Genomic DNA, 17411 nt, shown 5'->3' on the forward strand with positions numbered 1-17411 from the left:
GAGAGGAGACCTCATGGCTCTCTGCAATTACCTGAAAGGAGGTTGTAGAGAGGCTGCTGCTGGTCTCCTCTCACAGGTAATTAGTGATAGAACAAGAGGGAATGGCCTCAAGCTACAACTGGGTAGGTTTAGACTGGAAAGTAGGAAACATTTTTCCCAGCAGGAGTGGTCAGACATTGGAATGTGCTTCCCAGGGAGGTGGTAGAGTCACCAACCCTGGAGGTGTTTAAAGGTGGTTTGCATGTAGTGCCTGGGGATATGGTTTAGGGGTGAGCCTTGTAGAGTAGGGTTCTGGGTTGGACTTGGTGATCCTGAGGGTCTGTTCCAACCTGAATGTTTCTGTGATTATCTCTTTTTCTAAGGATTTTTGCCCCAATAACATGGATGCTGGCACCTTCCGGATTGTCATTCAGAACAATGCCTGTGGGAAGTCCCTTTCCATCTGTTCCCTGAAGATCACACTGATTTTTGAGGTTTGTCTACAGCTGGTTATAACTGAGGAGCTGAGGTCTTGATTTTGCAGCAGTTAGTTTATTATCTCTTCTGTTCCAGCTCAGCTGCTGCTAGAGAATAAGTAGGGAAACCAAACAGCCAGAAAGCAGAAGCAGGCAAGCTGGGTTCAGGTATTTGGTGTTAACAGGGCTGGACACTTCTGCAGGTGAGGGGACAGATGCAAGGGGTTAACAGCACTGTATGTGAGTGAGAAAAGAAATTCTTTACAGGGAGGGCGGGGAGACACTGGAACAAGTTGCCCAGGGAGGCTGTGGATGCCTTCTCCCTGGAGGTGTTCAAGGCCAGGGTTGGACAGGGCTATGAGCAACCTGGGAGGTGTCCTTGCTCATAGCAGGGGGGTTGGAACTAGGTGGTCTTTAAGGTCCCTTACAACCCAACCCATTCTATGATTCTCTGATTCTCTGTGTGTGTTTACAGCTGTGACATGAATAGCATAGAAGGGATGATAAAGTTTTGAGAGGAGCATGTTTCTGTACTGCAGCTCAAACACGAGGTAGATGGAACTACAGAGGAAAGAATTTCTTCCCTCCAGCTCGGGCTTAGCATTTCTCTGAAGTGATTTGTCTCCCATAGTGGGGAGGGAGGGGATAGTGGAACAAAGCAGCATGACAAGGGGTGTTCTAGCCTGCTCAATTGACTGTGCACTCAGGAGAAATCTCTGCCAGCAGAACAGATTTCATCTAGCATGAGGACAATTTCTGTGGCCTTGAGGTAAGGCTTGTCATGGAAAGACAGACATTTCCCACTGAACTCAGTGGGGCTTGCCTGTGGCTCACATTTCTGGTGACAGACCTAAATGTAGTGTAAAGGGTACAGAAAAGTAAGCTAAAGGAGAAGAGGCAGAGTACCAGTGCTGTTCCACTAAGTTTTGTGTTTGATTTCCCCCATACAATGTGCCTGTTCCTTGTAGAGTAGTGAAATCAGGCTCTTGGAAGGAAGAATTCAGGAGATAGCCACTGATCCAAGAGCTGTGAAGAACTACAAAGTGGATCTCAGAGGAGGTTACATTGTGATTGAAACAAATCAAGGGATGAACTTCATGTGGGACCAGAAGACTACTGTCGTGGTTCATGTGGCACCATCTTTCCAGGTAGGTATGGGATGGATTGATTTCAAACTCAGCATTATGGAGCCCCAGTATGAAAAGTAAGGCTTGGCAAAGTGTTGGGTTCAGTGGACAAGATGAAGCAAGCAGGTGATGTCTTGTGTTTTAGTTCATTGTTCAGTCAGTATGAAATGCTCCAGAATATTTGGAGCTGAAGGTAAAGCTGGACAGTTTGCAATGGTGGAGTGGACATTGATAGGCTGGAGAGGTGAGCCCAGGAAATCCAACAAGGCCAAGTGCAAGGTCCTGGGGAAATGCAAAGCACAAGTACAGGCTGGGGAAGAAGTGGATTGAGAGCAACCCTGCAGAGAAGAATGTGGAGGTGCTGGTTGATGAAGTGCTTAATATGAGCCAGCAATGTACACAGGCAGCCCCAAAACCAACCATGTCCTGGGCTGAATCAAAAGATGATTCAGGAGGAAATTCTTCACAGAGAGAGTGATTGCCCATTGGGATGTGCTGTCCAGGGAGGTGGTAGAGTCGCCATCACTGAAGATGTTCAAGAGAAGCCTGGATGAGGCACTTAGTGCCATGGTCTGGTTGATTGGATAGGGCTGGGTGATAGGTTGGACTGGATGAGCTTGGAGGTCTCTTCCAACCTGGCTGATTCTATGATTCTATGAGTAGCAAGCAGGTCAAGGGGAGGGGATTCTGCCCTTCTGCTCTGCTCTCGTAAGTCCCCACCTGGAGTACTTCATCTAGCTCTAGGTCTGAAGCCCCCAACACAACAAGGACATGGATCTCTTGGAGGGGATCAAGAGGAGGGTCATAAAGATGATAAAGGGCTGGAGCACATTCCCTATGGGGGCAGGCTGGGAGAGTTGGGACTGTTCAGTCTGGAGAATAGAAGGCTACAGGGAGACCTTAGAGTAGCTTTCCAGTACCTGGCCACAGGAGGGCTGGGGAGGATCTTTTTGCAAGGACTGGGAGTGATAGGACAAGGGGCAATGATTTTTAAACTGGAGCAGGGGAGAGTTAAGTAGGACATCAGGAAGAAATTCTTTACAGTGAGGGTGGTGAGGAACAGGAATGGATTGCCTGGAGAAGTTGTGGATACCTCATCCCTGGAAGTGTTTAAGACCAGGCTGAATGAGGCTTTGAGCGATGTGGTCTGTTGGGAGGTGTCCTTGCCTATGTCAGGAGGACATGGAACTAGATGATCTTGGAGGTCCCTTCCAACTCAAGCCATTCTATGATTTCATGATAATGGAGTGATCTTGTCACTTGAAGGCCAGTGTTTTCTAAGCCATATATTGATGGCTGGTTCGAAATTTGCAGCTGTTCTGCCTTGACCTGTTCTGTGGTTGCTTTCTGTCATACAATGGGCTGCACTCAAACCATCCAACCCATGTACTGTGCCTACCCAAATCCCCCAGGGAAAAGTCTGTGGCCTTTGTGGGGACTTCGATGGCCGCTCAAGGAATGACTTCACAACCAGAGGGCAGTCCATGGAGATGAGCATCCAGGAGTTTGGAAACAGCTGGAAAATCACAAGCACCTGCTCCAACATAAACATGACAGACCTGTGTGCCAATCAGCCCTTCAAGTCTGCCCTGGGACAGAAGCACTGCAGCATCATCAAGAGTCACATCTTTGAAGCCTGCCACAGCAAGGTAATCCTCACCCTCAGCAGTTTCACACTAGGTATTTGTTGCTGTTAGGCAGAACATTTGCACACAGAATTCCTGCTGTTAGAGGCTATTACACAGCAACCTCAACTCCAACCTCTCTCAAAACCTCCCTTTACAGCTGCACCAGTCAAACCCTGTTGCACAGTGCTGAGGAAACAGCAGTGCCTGCTTCGAGCAACTGAAGACAAAGAGGGTCATAGCTAGCTACCAGAAGTAAATATTAGGTAGCAGTGTGTAAAATCTAAAGATAAGTTAGTGTAGAACTCTTTGTATGGGGAGCCATGGGAAAGTTCATTCAAATCACAAAAAGAGATTGATTATTTGGTTTATTTTAGACACCAATTGAATTAAAGAGTAACAAGCCTATTAATTCTTCATTAGAATGTCTATAAAAAGCTTCAGTGCAGTTTAGCAAGTCGCTTTCAGAGCAAACTTGGCTCCATTTCCTTGACTGCTTCACGTTGGTGAAACCAGAAGGGACATGGAGTTCAGTGACAAGCTACAAAAGGAAATGCTCTGCCTCTCAGGGAATGCACACACCACATCCTTTTGCTAACCCAAAGGAAGGTGGTGCAGAAATCACATGGGAAAGCTATTTGGACACTAAACAGCACTGTTACACACAAGGGAATGAGAAGATTTTGAGTCCAATTCTGCCAGGCAGGTGAAAGTAGGAAGCTGCCCATTCTAAGATATCATAGCTCCTTCAGGACAATCCCAGCCTGCCACAGGCTCAGCCTGGAACTGCCAGTGGATGGCATCAATTCAGAGCCCTTGCTGTCATTAAACCAGACCTGTTGGTCTTTTGACAGGTGAACCCAATACCCTATTATGAATCTTGCATTTCTGACTTTTGTGGCTGTGACAGTGTGGGGGACTGTGAGTGCTTTTGTACCTCCGTGGCGGCTTACTCGAGGAGCTGCAGCAGAGCTGGGGTCTGTGTGGACTGGAGGACCCCTGCCATTTGCCGTGAGTATTGCACTGGGAAGCTCACAGAAAAGCAGTGCCCTCTGTGCTCAGGCATGTGGGAGACAGAGAGCAGCAGAATCCTGACATCACTGTGCAGCTGTGACTTAGAGTTGCAGGATCGTTTTGGTTGGAAAAGACCTTTACAGACTCACAGAAATGTTCAGGTTGGAACAGACCCTCAGAATCACCAAGTCCAACCCAGAACCCTGCTCTACAAGGCTCACCCCTACACCAGATCCCCAAGCACCACATCCAAACCACCTTTAAACACATCCAGGCTTGGTGACTCCACCACCTCCCAGGGCAACATTCCAATGTCTGACCACTCTTGCTGGAAAAGTTTTCCTACTGTCCAGTCTAAACCTACCTATTGTAGCTTGAGTCCATTCCCTCTTGTTCTATCACTAATTATCTGTGAGAAGAGGCCAGCAGCAGTCTCTCCACAACCTCCTTTCAGGCAGTTGTAGAGAGCAATGAGGTCTCCCCTCAGCCTCCTCTTTTTCAAACTAACCATCCCCAGCTCCTTCAGTCATTCTTCATCAGATTTATTCTCCAGGCCCTTAATTTAGCACTTTTCTACAGAATAATGAGGGCAAAGGAGAAAGTTTGCTTAGTCTAGGAAGTGGAGTTGCTGGGATTGCTAAGAGAGCAACAGCTGTCACATCAGTTGTTTGGGAATTAACCAACTGGGAAGAGTGTAAGATGTCCAAAACCAAACCAAGAGGCAACAGTGCAGCAGAGCTCCAAAAGTGGGTGTCCTGCTCCAGCAGTGTTTCATGCTGGGCAGCCAAGCCTGGTAGGTTTTATGGTAACACACTTCTTCCAGAAAGGCTGTGTGTGAAGTTTTTTGCAGCTCCTTCAGTCACTCTTCATCAGATTTATTCTCCAGGCCCTTCACACACTGGCTCCAGCACCTCCACATCTCTCCTGTATTGAGGTACCCAAAACTGAACACAATACTCGAGGTGTGGCTTCACCAGAGCTGAGTCCCACAGGACAATCACATCATTGATCATTAAGTCTAACCATTCTCTAACTACACCAAGTCTGGTGCTAAAACGCTTGTTTACAACATCTAATTAACCCCTGCCAGTGTCTGAGACTTGCAGGTCTTTTGTTCTTCTGTTCCAGCTGTGTTCTGTGATTATTACAACCCACCTGATAAGCACGAGTGGTTCTATAAACCCTGTGGAGCTCCTTGTCTGAAGACCTGCAGGAACCCACAAGGGAAATGTGGGAACTTGCTGTACAGTTTAGAAGGTAATTCTTCCTTGGCTTAGATGCAGTTTCTGGGAATTGAAGCTATTAAGCTGCTTTTATATGTCTTAAGCATCAAGGCTGCTGAAAAGCTGTCCCATGTGCCCCAGCAACTCATTGACCATGCCTCACCTGGGCTAATTCCCCACGTGATGGTGTCACTTGTAGCATAATTTGCCTGTTGTCTTTGAATCTGGGGAGAGATAAAAGATCATTCAGTCTAAATATGCAGAAAATAATTATCTGTTGACATAGAAAGTTAATTAAACTTTTGGGAGAAAGGGAAAAAGAGAAGGTGGAAAAAATAATTAGTAGTATAAAGAACATTCACCCTGGGATCACATTGATTTAGGGATGGTATCTGCATCTGACAGAGGTGTTTGTGTGTTTTCACTGAACCCATGCAACACAGCCAAAGAATGCTTGGTTTACTCTCTCTTTCCAGGCTGCTACCCAGAGTGCAGTCCTGACCAGCCATACTTTGATGAGGACAGCAGGAAATGTGTCTCCCTCCTTAACTGCACTTCATGGTAGGTCATTTGATGGTGAGAGAGGTAGAACAGGACTGGAAAGGACAACCTAGGTGTGATGGTTTTGAGACTGTCTTTAATTTTTCTTCTCACAAAGTTTGAGCAGTGAAAAGATGTAAATAAATCACTGTTGGGTGTAAGAAAGCAAAATAGTGATTGTTCTAAACACTTCCATTGGAGAGAGAGAAATGTTTAAGAATCACTACTCAAAACAAAGTCACTCAGTCTCAGCTTGCTCTGCTTCTTTCTGCTTCTCCTTCTGCCTTGGGAAGGTAACACTCATCCCCTGCATACTGACCTTGACAAGCTGTCTAACAGCCTCTTGGCTTCTTGGCTCTCTCTGCCTTCTGCCAGGGGGGCCTGGGGAGAGTCCTTCTGACTTGGCCCCTTAGGGGGAAGCCAGGGGGCTTGGTTGTGTTTTTCTGTTGACTGTACCTATTTGTAAATGTTGTGAGTAGTATACATTTGTATATGTTCATTGCATTGCATCATAGGTTGTAGCTTTGCCTGTAAGTACAACTTCATTTTCTTCCAGACTGAGCTAGCCTGGTCATTGTAGGTGTGGGAGGGGGATTGCAGCTCTCACACTGTAACACTAGGCAATCAGACAATCAAGGAATGGTTTGGGTTGGAAAAGATCTTTAAAGGTCATCTAGTTCAACCTCCCTGTATCAAAACAGGGACATCTGCAACTAGATCAGGTTGCTCTGAGCCCACCAGGTTTATGTTGGTTTATGTTCATAGGTGGTAGCAACTATCAGCAAACCCTCCAGGACTAACTTTTTATGTAAAAGCAGGCAGCCTTGCAGACATTGTTGTTCCATATCCTAGTTCAGGTCACTAAAACAAGCCTTCACTTTTTTTATCTTCAGTGATCCTGAAGAAAAACTATGTACTGAAGACTCCAAAGGTAACTTTCCAACACCCTCACCACTCTTTGAGTGATGGTAGGGCTGAAACAACCCAACATCATGTGTTGCTTCAGATGCCTTGGTGATGAGACTGCAGCTAGATAGTTCAGTGGGTGGATGCAGCAGTACAGATAGACTTTGATAACAAAATGCAGCCTGTCACCTGAAGAATAACCACAGGGAGGAAGGAGAGAGGTGTGAAAGGTGGGAATCATCTCAGCCAGGTAAATACCATTTCTTCATGTTTACACTTTTTTTGCAGTCAGTGAAGATAGACAGACAGACACTAGCCTGAAGTCGGCCATTGGTGGCACCTGTTCTATTGAGAACTTTTAGAGCAGGGCAAATCTTCTAGAGGTGCTATTGCCTGTCCACTAATGTCACACTAAGCTTAGCCAGCCAGCTAATGAGAGATGTGCTTGTGTGGCTAAAAGACACACTGAAGGTGTAGTACCGGTTCATTCTTATATCTAGGGGAAACCCCATCCCAAAATGCAGGGTGACACACCTTCAGTTTTTCTGGGTTTGGTACACTTACAGATATATTGCCTTGGGTTCCTGAACGTACATTCTCCAGAATCTGGAGAGCTTCATAAGAAGGAAGTTGTTTGTCACTGGTTGTCCTCCCTAGTGGATGGAAATGGCTGTGCAACACCTTCTGCATCAGTGCTTTATCACTCAGCAAGGCAGTAATCCCAGCCTGTTCCCTGCCAAGAGGGAGTGCACCTGTGCTCCATGCTAGGTGAAGACAGTGCCAGTTCTGATGCTTTCACCAGCCACTCATTCCTCTATGCAAACTGACTCCAGGAAACACCCCAGCAAAGACAAAACTCCAACCCACCTTCAATAAATGGGGCAGACTCCCAGTGCACCTTCTCCATCAGAAATGTGATGAAGTGTTTCAGCCAAACAATTCATGTTACAGAATTAACCAGGTGGGAAAAGACCTTCAGGAGCATCAAGTCATGTTTGATGATATCAGCTACAGAAGGGCACATCCACAGCTGGGCTTTCATTTCATTTGTGTTTACATTACAAGTGTCCCCTATTTACCATGGCATTTGCTCTTTTGGTCCCTCAGATTGCCTTTGCTGCTACAATGGGAAGACTTACACCTTGAATGAAACCATATACAGCCAAGTAGCTGGGACTGAGTGTGGAGAAGCCATCTGTGGCCCTAATGGAGCCATCATCAGAACATTTGTACCCTGCACCACACCATCCACAGCAGCACAAGGTACCACATTTGTAACAGGTTTTATGGTGATTTGATGGAAGTCTAAAATCATAATAAGTTTTCTCCCCCTTGGAAGAAGGCTCCTACTGAATGTAAACACAACTGAAGGTAGTTGAAGGCTTAGGAATAAGAGCCAGAATTTGTGGGTCTCATGGTAGGGACCAAAAGTGTAGTTTTGATAGAGTCTTAGTAGCAATGGGATAAAGAGACAATATAGAAAGATCTGGGCAACCTGATCTAGGTGAAGATGCCCATCACAGGATGGTTAGGGGTTGGAAGGGACCTCTGGAGATCTTTGAGTCCACCCCCCCTGCCAGAGTGAGATCATAGAATCCAGCACAGGTTGCACAGGAACACATCCAGACAGGGCTGGAAAGTCTCCAGAGAAGGAGACTGCACAACCTCTCTGGGCAGCCTGCTCCAGAGCTCTGTGACCCTTACAGAAGAGTTCTTCCTCGTGTTGAGGTGGAACCTCCTGTGCTGTAGTTTCTATCCATTGCCTCTTGTCCTATCCCAGGGCACAAGTGAACAGAGGCTGTCCCTGTCCCTTTCTTCCTGACCCCCAGCCCTCAGATAGTTATAGACATTGATTAGATCCCCTCTCAGTCTTCTCTTCTCCAGACTAAAAAGCCCCAGGACTCTCAGCCTTTCTTCATAAGGCCCTTGCTTACTGCAGAAGGGGCTGGACTGGATGAGCTTTGGAGGTCCCTTCCAACCCAGACCATTCTGTGATCTGGGCATTCTTCAGCACAGCTTTTACAACAAGCTTGTGCATACCACAGCTGACACTGGTGGGTGGTGCTGGTCTCAAGAATTCATACTTCTACACCTTGGTTTTCTCCTTCTCATTGTCTATATCACACTGTGGTACTTACTGCACTCTTCATTGGAGTAAGTAAATCTCAAATGGGTCACTGGAGCAAGAGATTAAAGCTATTTGCTGCTTTACTTCCTTCCTAAAAAAAAGAAGTTGCAGGGGTTTTGGATGGACAGAAAATAGGAATTAGGAAGAAATAAAGAAAGAGTGGAATTTTAACACGACTATAACAAAGAAAAACGAGTGGCTATGAAAATTGTGGTTTATAATAATTTTGTACAATTTATTAAATTGTACAAAGAGGGCAAGAAAAATGAAAAGTTAGTTTCTCTGCTCAAAGGAGTGGAAGAGCAAAAGGCTTGATGGTGGGCTCCTGTGTTTGGTATCTGCAAAAAGTGGTAACAAGTGGAATAAGAACTGTAATGGAGTGACAGCTAGGAAAGGGAGGACTGCTCCAAGTGGAGTGTAGGTGGCATAGGGAAGTGTCTAAATGATCTCTCTGTATTTAAACCAACAGTTTCTTCACAAGAAGAAATTAAAAAGCAAAATGTAGTGCCACTGGGAGTCAAGTCTCCAAAGTCAGATGAAGTCCTGCAGGATTAGAAAATTCAAAGGAACCTGAAATTGGAATGAATAAGCAGGAGTTAAAGGGCAGTTTAATGTAGTCTGTGTAGGAAAACCCTCATTATGAGGGGAAGTGTGTGTGTGTTACTCTAGTAGTATACAGTGTAGTAAAGAGGCTGTGTATAAACACTGAGGTTGGTTTCAGTGTGTAGATGTACACACTGTGGTGGTGGTATGAAAATTAGTATTTTTTTTTCTTTTTTTGGTGATTGGAAAGGATGAAATAGAATCCATGGGGCTTGAAAGTAGAGCGGGAGAGGATTTGAATGTTAACCTCTTTTATTTCCTGCAGAAGCACATGTGCAACCTGTAACAACATCTGCACCTCCATCATCAGTGGTAGCCACTCCCTGCTTCTGCAGTGACAATGGACAATTGATACAAATGGGTGAGAAACCAAGCAAATATTTTTTTCTGCACCACTGATGTGGGAAGATGTACTGTTAGATAAAGTGCTTCAGCAAGGGCTCCTTCAGCATGCTGTGGTTACACATTACCTACCACAAGCTGTTCTGTCTTTGAACTGTAACCAGCACCTTCAGAACTACAACTTTCCCACACCCCATAACTTTGTCCTGATTTGGATATTTCTGGAAGCTTATACCAGGTGTGGTATAAGTGGTAGTCAGTGGACTCCAGCACAAACCCCACATCCCAAACTGATGGACAGGGGCTTGTAATTCACAGCCATATTCCAAAAACAGAGGAGAGAAAACTCTTCCTCATCTCTTAATAGCTGTTGGACCACCTATCTCCTGGTCTTTGTGAAGACCAGATGCACTCAGTGATGTGTTCAGTGTTGTCTCCTCTTGCACTCATTTTTAATTCCCACTAATGTGCTTAAGAGGAGAATTTAAGCTTGGCTGCTTGTGGCCCTCCCTCAGCCTTTGCCATCAGTCACTGAATTCAAGGAGGTGCAGGCACAGTCCCACCTAACATGGCCGTGGGGTACAGGCAGGCAGGGTTGGGTGTGTGGCCCATCTGTGACATGTAGGCTATGAGTCATAGAATTGCCTGGGTGGAAAAGAGGATCAAGTCCAACCATACCCTAACATCTCCCTGTATGCCACTGTCAGACCATGTGCCTAAGATCCTCATCAAATGTCTTTTAAACACCTCCAGGGATGGTGACTCCACCACTTCCATAGGGAGCCTGTTGCAGTGCCCCAAGGACCATTCTGGTGAAGAAATTTTTCCTAGTACCCAACCTAAACCTCTCCTGGTGCAACCTGAGGCCACTCCCTCTTGCCCTTTCACTTATTGTTTGGGAGAAGAGGAGCCCAGCTCCAAACTCCTTTCAGAGAGCTTTAAAGAGCAATGAGGTCTTCCCTCAGCTTCCTCCTCTCCAAGCTGAACAACCCCAAATCCCTCAGCCATTCTTCATAGGACTTGTATTCAAACCCCCTCACCAGCCTTGTTGTCCCTCTCTGGACATGTTCAAGCACTTCAATGTCATTCTTGTAGTGAGGGGCCCAAAACTGAACCCAATACTCAAGGTGTGGCCTCAGCAGTGCTGAGTACAGGGGCATGATTACTTCCCTGGTCCTGCTGGCCAAACTATTCCTGATCCAGGCCAGGATGTTGGCCTTCTTGGCCACCTGGGCACACCCTGGGCTCGTGTTCAGTCAGCTGTTGAGCAGACAGTCACCACTTTCATGCACTGTCCACATCTAACAGTTGGGTTTTGCCCTTGCAGGAGAAAATGTTTCTCTGCCGGTGAATGTATCAGGCCATTGTGCCTACTCCCTTTGCAATGCCTCCTGTCAGATTGAAGTTGTTTGGACAGAGTGTAAAAATGGTCCTACCAAAGCCCCCAAGTTCTGTGATTCAGACTCTGAAACCTGTCTACCAACATCTGCACCCAGTGCAACAAGTCAAGTCCCTTCCACAAGTGCTCCTGTCAGCGACTGTCTTGGACTCATTCCTCCCAGAAAGGTGAGAGACTCCAAAGAGGACAAATTTCTTCAGCTACAGACAAGATGTGATGCTCTTCTCTGATGCTGGGAACCATCACTGTAGCTGGACTGTAGTTGTGGTTGAATTGGGTGGTTCAGAATATATGAGAATTTGCAAATACTTGAGGAAATAAGTTGAAGATTATTCTGTTCACCTGAAACATCTAAATTATTGTACATGGAAATAGCTATCACAGCTGAACAAAGGCTGGAAATCACACCTGGGATAGCATCACAGAGTAGAAGCACAGAACAGTTTGGGTTGGAAGAGATCTTTAAAATTACCCAAACCAACTCTTAACCAAGCACTGCCAGGTCACCACTAAACCATGTCCTTCAGCACCACATCTACAGGGCTCTTCAATCCCTCCAGCAATGGGGGCTCCACCACTGACCTGGGCAGCCTGTTCTAGGGCTTGACAATCCTTTTGGGGAAGAAATCATTCCTAATGTCCAACCTAAATCTTCCCTGGTGCAACCTGAGGCCCTTTCCTCTTTTTATGAGGGAGAAGAAACCAACCCTCCCCTGGCTCCAACCACCTGTCAAGGAGTTGTAGAGAGCTATGAGGTCTTCCCTCAACCTTTTCTCCAGTTCCCTCAGCTGCTCCTCATGAGAGTTGTGCTCTACACCCTTCCCCAGCTTTGTTGTCCTTCTCTGGACATACTCCAGCACCTCTTGGAGTGAGAGGCTCAAATCTTAACTCAGTGTTTGAGGTGTGACCTCACTGGTGCTGAGTACAGGGATAAAATCACTTCTGTGGTCCTGCTGGCCACACTGTATCTGATAGAAACCAGGATGCTATTGGCCTTCTTGTCCACCTGAGTACACTCCTGGCTCATACTTAGCTGACTAATGACCAATACTCCCAGGTTCTATTGCTCTGAGCAACATGATGTGTCCTATCATCAGAAGTGGTCAGGACTTTGATACTTGGGTCCTGTACAAAATGTAGTAGAGCATAAGTAGGTATCAAGTCTTTATTGCTTACCACATCGCCTGGTTTCCAGGGAAAGAGCAGATAGCAAATAATGCCATGCTAGATAATTAAGGGAATGGAGCATAGCTGCTGTGTGTAATTTTGCAGATCTTGTTCCACCATGTTCCTATGTGCCTCTCCTCTTCTCCTCCAATCTGTCCATAGTTTAATGAAACGTGGGACTTTGGCAACTGCCAGATTGCCACTTGCCTGGGAGAAGGAAACAACATTAAAGTGTCCAGCGTGGCTTGCCCTCCTCAGCAGGTGAAACCCTGTGTCAATGGCTTCCCATTCAGGAAGCACCACGATGAAACTGGCTGCTGTGAAGTCTTTGAGTGTCGGTGTAAGTACTGCAGCAGGAGAACTCCTGAAATTTATGTTGTGTTCATTTGGGCCTCGAGAAAGATAAATCTTTGGGGTCAGCATCTACAGTGTTCATATTAATTCAGTACGATGCAATGGTACAGAAGTCTCATCTAAAACTGTTGTGGTGTGACGTGGGTGCCTTAAAAAGCATAGAGTGAAACACCTCCAGAGGCTAGATAAGTCCAGGAGCTGGACTGGAGAGTGTAATTTTTGTCATTTCCTTCCCATAATGCCTGCATCCCTACAAAACTGGCTGCAGAGTCAGTTTCTTCCCTTTTTCCCTCCCTTTGCTCCCAGGAGGATGCACAGGCTGTTAGCTCTTCACGGGGGAGCAAGCCCTGGTTCAGCCTTGGCAATGCTGCCAGCTGGGGCCTGGGGCAGCCTGGCTGGGGCTTGGAGCTGCCAAGCTGAATTTTAGCTTCATCACATGGGTTTAGTATGGGGAGTGAGGCCTGGTTCAGCCTTGGCAGTGCTGCCAGGTGGGGCCTGGAGCTGCCAAGCTGAATTTTAGCTGCGTCACACTGGTTTGGTATGGGGGGGTTGAGAGGCATGGTGGTGGGAAGGGGGCCATTTGAGACCTGGGTTTGTTGGACTGATTTAGAGGGAGGCTGCTGTGAAGCTTTGGCCCAAGGAGGCTCTTGGAGAAGAATGGCCACGGTGGACTATGGATTTTGTGTATTTTATATGCCTTTGTACTGTTGCATGTAGTTATGAAGAGCATCTCCATTGAAACTTTCCAATCCTATCCAATCCAGCGTGGAGCACTTTTATTTTGATCCCTTTTGCAAGAGGTAGAAGAGCATCTGTCTTGCTCCAAACTAAGACAAAAACCTGGGCTGTTCAGAGCAGATAAGAATGTCCTTTGTGGGATGTTCAGAGCAGATAAGAATGTCCTTCCTGGGCTACTCTTTCATGATCAAAGCTGCCATTTCAGCTCTCACTGGAAACAAGTAGAAGAATTAAAACTAGCTTAGACTTACAGGAAACTCAGAAGCCAAACCTGAGGGGTGTGACTCTGTCTTCCAGGTGTTTGCAGTGGATGGGGAAATGAGCATTATGTGACTTTTGATGGCACATATTATCATTTTAAAGAAAACTGCACCTACGTCCTCGTGAAGTCGATTCATCCTGACTTCAAGATTCACATTGACAACTACTACTGCGGTGCTGTTGGTGGAGCAATTTGTTCAATGTCCCTTCTCATTTTTCACTCCAACTCTGTGGTTGTTCTGACACAAGCAAAGGAGCATGGAAAAGAGACAAACCTGGTAAAATGTTGTCTTGAAATGAGTTGTCGACTTTGTTTTGCTCTGTTGTCAAATGTCCTGTCATGGAAAAGGATGAAACTTGTGAAAAATTGAATGGGTAGGGAATGTAGTTGTATTACTTTCTTTCTCTCTTCCTTTTCCCTTAGTGTGGACAAAAATGTGTATGTTCTAAAAACTTGGGAAATGTGGCCTTTCATTGCTTAGAAGGGGCTTATGAGAAGCTGGGGACAGAATTTTAGCAGGCCTTGTGACAGGACAAGGGGTGATGGTTTAATCTAAAAGAGGAAGATTCAGACTAGAGAGAAGGAAGAAATGCTTGACACTGAGGGTGGTGAGACCCTGGCCCAGACAGCACAGAGAGGTGGTCGGTGCCCCATCCTTTGAGCCATTGCAGGTCAGGTTGTATGGGGATCAGAGCAACCTGCTCTGTTTGCAGATGTCCCTGCTAACTGCAGGGGGTTGGACTTTAAAGATGCCTTCCAACCCAAACCAGTCTGTTATTCTATGACCCTAAGACAACTGAAAGTTGTGGTTTTCTTCTAGACACAAATATTCAAATAGAAATAATCAAACAGTAAAAAGGAATCACAGAGAGCTGCTGAAATGACTGCCTTGGACAACCCTCATTTGGTGTACCTGAGGCCCCAGATTTGTGCTGCTCCCCTTTCCAGTGGCACAAACCACGTGCTGCAGAATGATGTCCAGTTTTGGGCTCCCCAGTTCAAGAGAGACAGAGACCTGCTGGAGAGAATCCAAGGGACAGCCATGAGGATACTTAGGGGACTTGAGCATCTCCCCTGTGAAGAGAGCCTGAGAGCCCTGGGGCTGTTTAGTCTGGAGAAGAGAAGGCTGAGAGGGATCTGATCAATGTCTATCAATAGCTGAGGGGTGGGGGTCAAGTGGAGGGGGCCAGGCTCTTTTGGGTGGTGCACAGTGACAACCCAAGGAACAATGGGTTCAAACTTGAACAGAGAAGATTTCACCTCAACATGAGGAGAAACTTCTTTCCAGTGAGGGTGACAGAGCCCTGGAACAGGCTGCCCAGGGGGCTTGTGGAGTCTCCTTCTCTGGAGACTTTCCAAACCCACCTGGATGCATTCCTGTGCAGACTACCCTACGTGATCCTGCTCTGGCAGCGATGTTGGACCTGATGATCTCTTGAGGTCCCTTCCACCCTCTGATATACTGTGAGACTGTCTACAGAGGCCTTCTGCTTCTCTTCGCTTTCAGGTTTTGTTTAACGACAAGAAAGTTATTCCAGACATTTCCAAGCATGGTATCAGGATAATCAGCTCTGGCATTTACGTCATAGTTGAAATACTTGAGCTAGAAGTTTATGTCTCCTACAGTCGCCTTGCATTTTACATCAAGCTGCCATTTGGGAAGTTTTATAACACCACCATGGGACTGTGTGGTGAGTGTCCTCATCAGCTGATGGCAATGAATGCCATCCATTGGCCTCCTTTCTTTTCTTGTCCTTTTGTCAACATCTCCAAATGCTTGCAACTCCACTCACTGTGCCTCTGCACTATCTGATCCAGTTGAGGATGTCCCTGCTGACTGCAGAGGGGTGTGTTAGTTTGGGGTTAAGTTAACAAGGTGGGAATTATAAAAATAGAGTTATTTTTATTTTCCTGAAAACCCCACCCCAAAATCATGTCCAAAATTGAGTTGAAAAAAAGTTATTTACAGGTTCTATTCAGTCGTATCTTCCAGGATGTTTATGGCAATTTTAGTACCATTTGGAAAATTCAGGTAATGGAAAAGGCTAAGCCACAAATAGCTTCACCCCTCTTACAAACCAAAGGCCAGCCAAGAAACTTATAGGGAAGTATGGGATGCCGATTTTTACTCATCAAATCGGAGTAGGAATTTGAAGACAGTCCCCAGCTCTCCCTCTCTTGCTGAGAGGCTCCAGAAACTGCTGGTTTTCTAATTCAATTCAGTGGGTGACGTGGCTCAAATCCAGGAGGGGGGAACTGTGGATGGTTTTAAGACTTTTTAATTTTTCTTCACAAAGTTCGAGCAGAGAAAGTGAAAGAATGTAAATAAATCACTATTGGGTGTAAGAAAGCAAAATAATGATTGTTCTAAACACTTCCATTGGAGAGAAAGAAATGTTTAAGAATCACTACTCAAAGTCACTCAGTCTCAGCTTGCTTGGTTTCTTTCTGCTTCTTCTTTTCTCTGTCTGAAGATAACGCTCATACTGACCTTGGCAAGATAAGTCTAACAGCCTCTCTGCTTCTTGACTCTCTGCCTTCTGCCAAAGGGGAGTCTGAGGAGAGTCCTTCTGGCTGGGGGGGGGAAGGCCCCTTGGGGAAGAAGCATAGCCCCTCGAGGGGAGGGGGAGCCAGGGGGCTTTGTTGTGTTTTTCTATTGATTGTACCTATTTGTAAATGTTGTGAATAGTGTACATTTGTATATGTTCATTGCATTGCATCATAGGTTGTAGCTTTGCCTGTAAACACAACTTCATTTGCTTCCAGACTGAGCTAGCCTGGCTATTGTCAGTGTGGGAGGGGGATTGCAGTTCTCACACTGTTACAGGGACCTGCCAGAAATCTAAAGTGTCTGTAGACAAGGCTGCCACCAGGGACACTCGTGCAGTGTGAGGGAAAGCTGCAGGATCGGTCCCGAGCAGGCAGGATCACAACAGGATTGGTCCCAGGCAGGCAGGGTGGTGGCAGGCAGGTGGGTCTGGGAGATGCCAGCCGAGTGCTGGTCCCTCCAAGGTAGCCACAAATGAGGAGCAAGCCAAATAGAGTCCAAAAATGAGCACCCAAAACAGCAGAGCCAAAACCGAGCGGGCTGCCAGGAAATGGGCGAGAGCGGCGGAAAACGAGAGAGCTCCCTGCTCACCCTATTTAAGGTATTCCTAGGCAATTGTCCAGGCCAAAATGTGAAGTACTCCCTTATCACATTGCCAAATCCCAGTGGACTTCTCCCCCCAGCGGTAAATACCTGTGGGGGCCTTTGCCAATGGGCAAAATTCCCTGTCCCCAGGAGGAGGGAAGGCCATTTAGCACCTTTGTCTTCCCCATTCAAGCATCTGCTGATAGATAAGGAGGGAAGGGGGGGCAACATCCTGCAAAAAGGGGGTTGGACTGGATGACCTTTGGACATTCCTTCCAACACAGAAGATTCTGTTATTTCTCTTTTAATAGATTTATCTCTATCTGGTGGAAAGACACTGTCAGGAGACAGAGTTTTAAGTTGCTTCCTTTCATTCTGCTCACAGTCTACTGGTG

The 17411-nt window shown here is 46.3% G+C and overlaps 1 protein-coding gene across 1 annotated transcript in view; it reads left to right on the top strand.

Moving 5' to 3' along the window:
• Window positions 1-17411, top strand: part of LOC128974186 (mucin-5B) — a 76143-nt gene that overhangs the window by 41830 nt on the left and 16902 nt on the right. Inside the window, exons 21-33 of the mRNA XM_054390734.1 lie at window positions 363-473; window positions 1424-1603; window positions 2995-3231; window positions 4062-4218; window positions 5350-5478; window positions 5921-6005; window positions 6878-6915; window positions 7998-8153; window positions 9887-9982; window positions 11291-11529; window positions 12692-12869; window positions 13919-14160; window positions 15391-15574. Coding sequence (XP_054246709.1) covers window positions 363-473; window positions 1424-1603; window positions 2995-3231; window positions 4062-4218; window positions 5350-5478; window positions 5921-6005; window positions 6878-6915; window positions 7998-8153; window positions 9887-9982; window positions 11291-11529; window positions 12692-12869; window positions 13919-14160; window positions 15391-15574 — 2032 coding nt within the window. The remainder of the gene's footprint in view (window positions 1-362; window positions 474-1423; window positions 1604-2994; window positions 3232-4061; window positions 4219-5349; window positions 5479-5920; window positions 6006-6877; window positions 6916-7997; window positions 8154-9886; window positions 9983-11290; window positions 11530-12691; window positions 12870-13918; window positions 14161-15390; window positions 15575-17411) is intronic.

This window comes from Indicator indicator, chromosome 21 (assembly GCF_027791375.1).
Source record: "Indicator indicator isolate 239-I01 chromosome 21, UM_Iind_1.1, whole genome shotgun sequence".
Taxonomy (NCBI): domain Eukaryota; kingdom Metazoa; phylum Chordata; class Aves; order Piciformes; family Indicatoridae; genus Indicator; species Indicator indicator.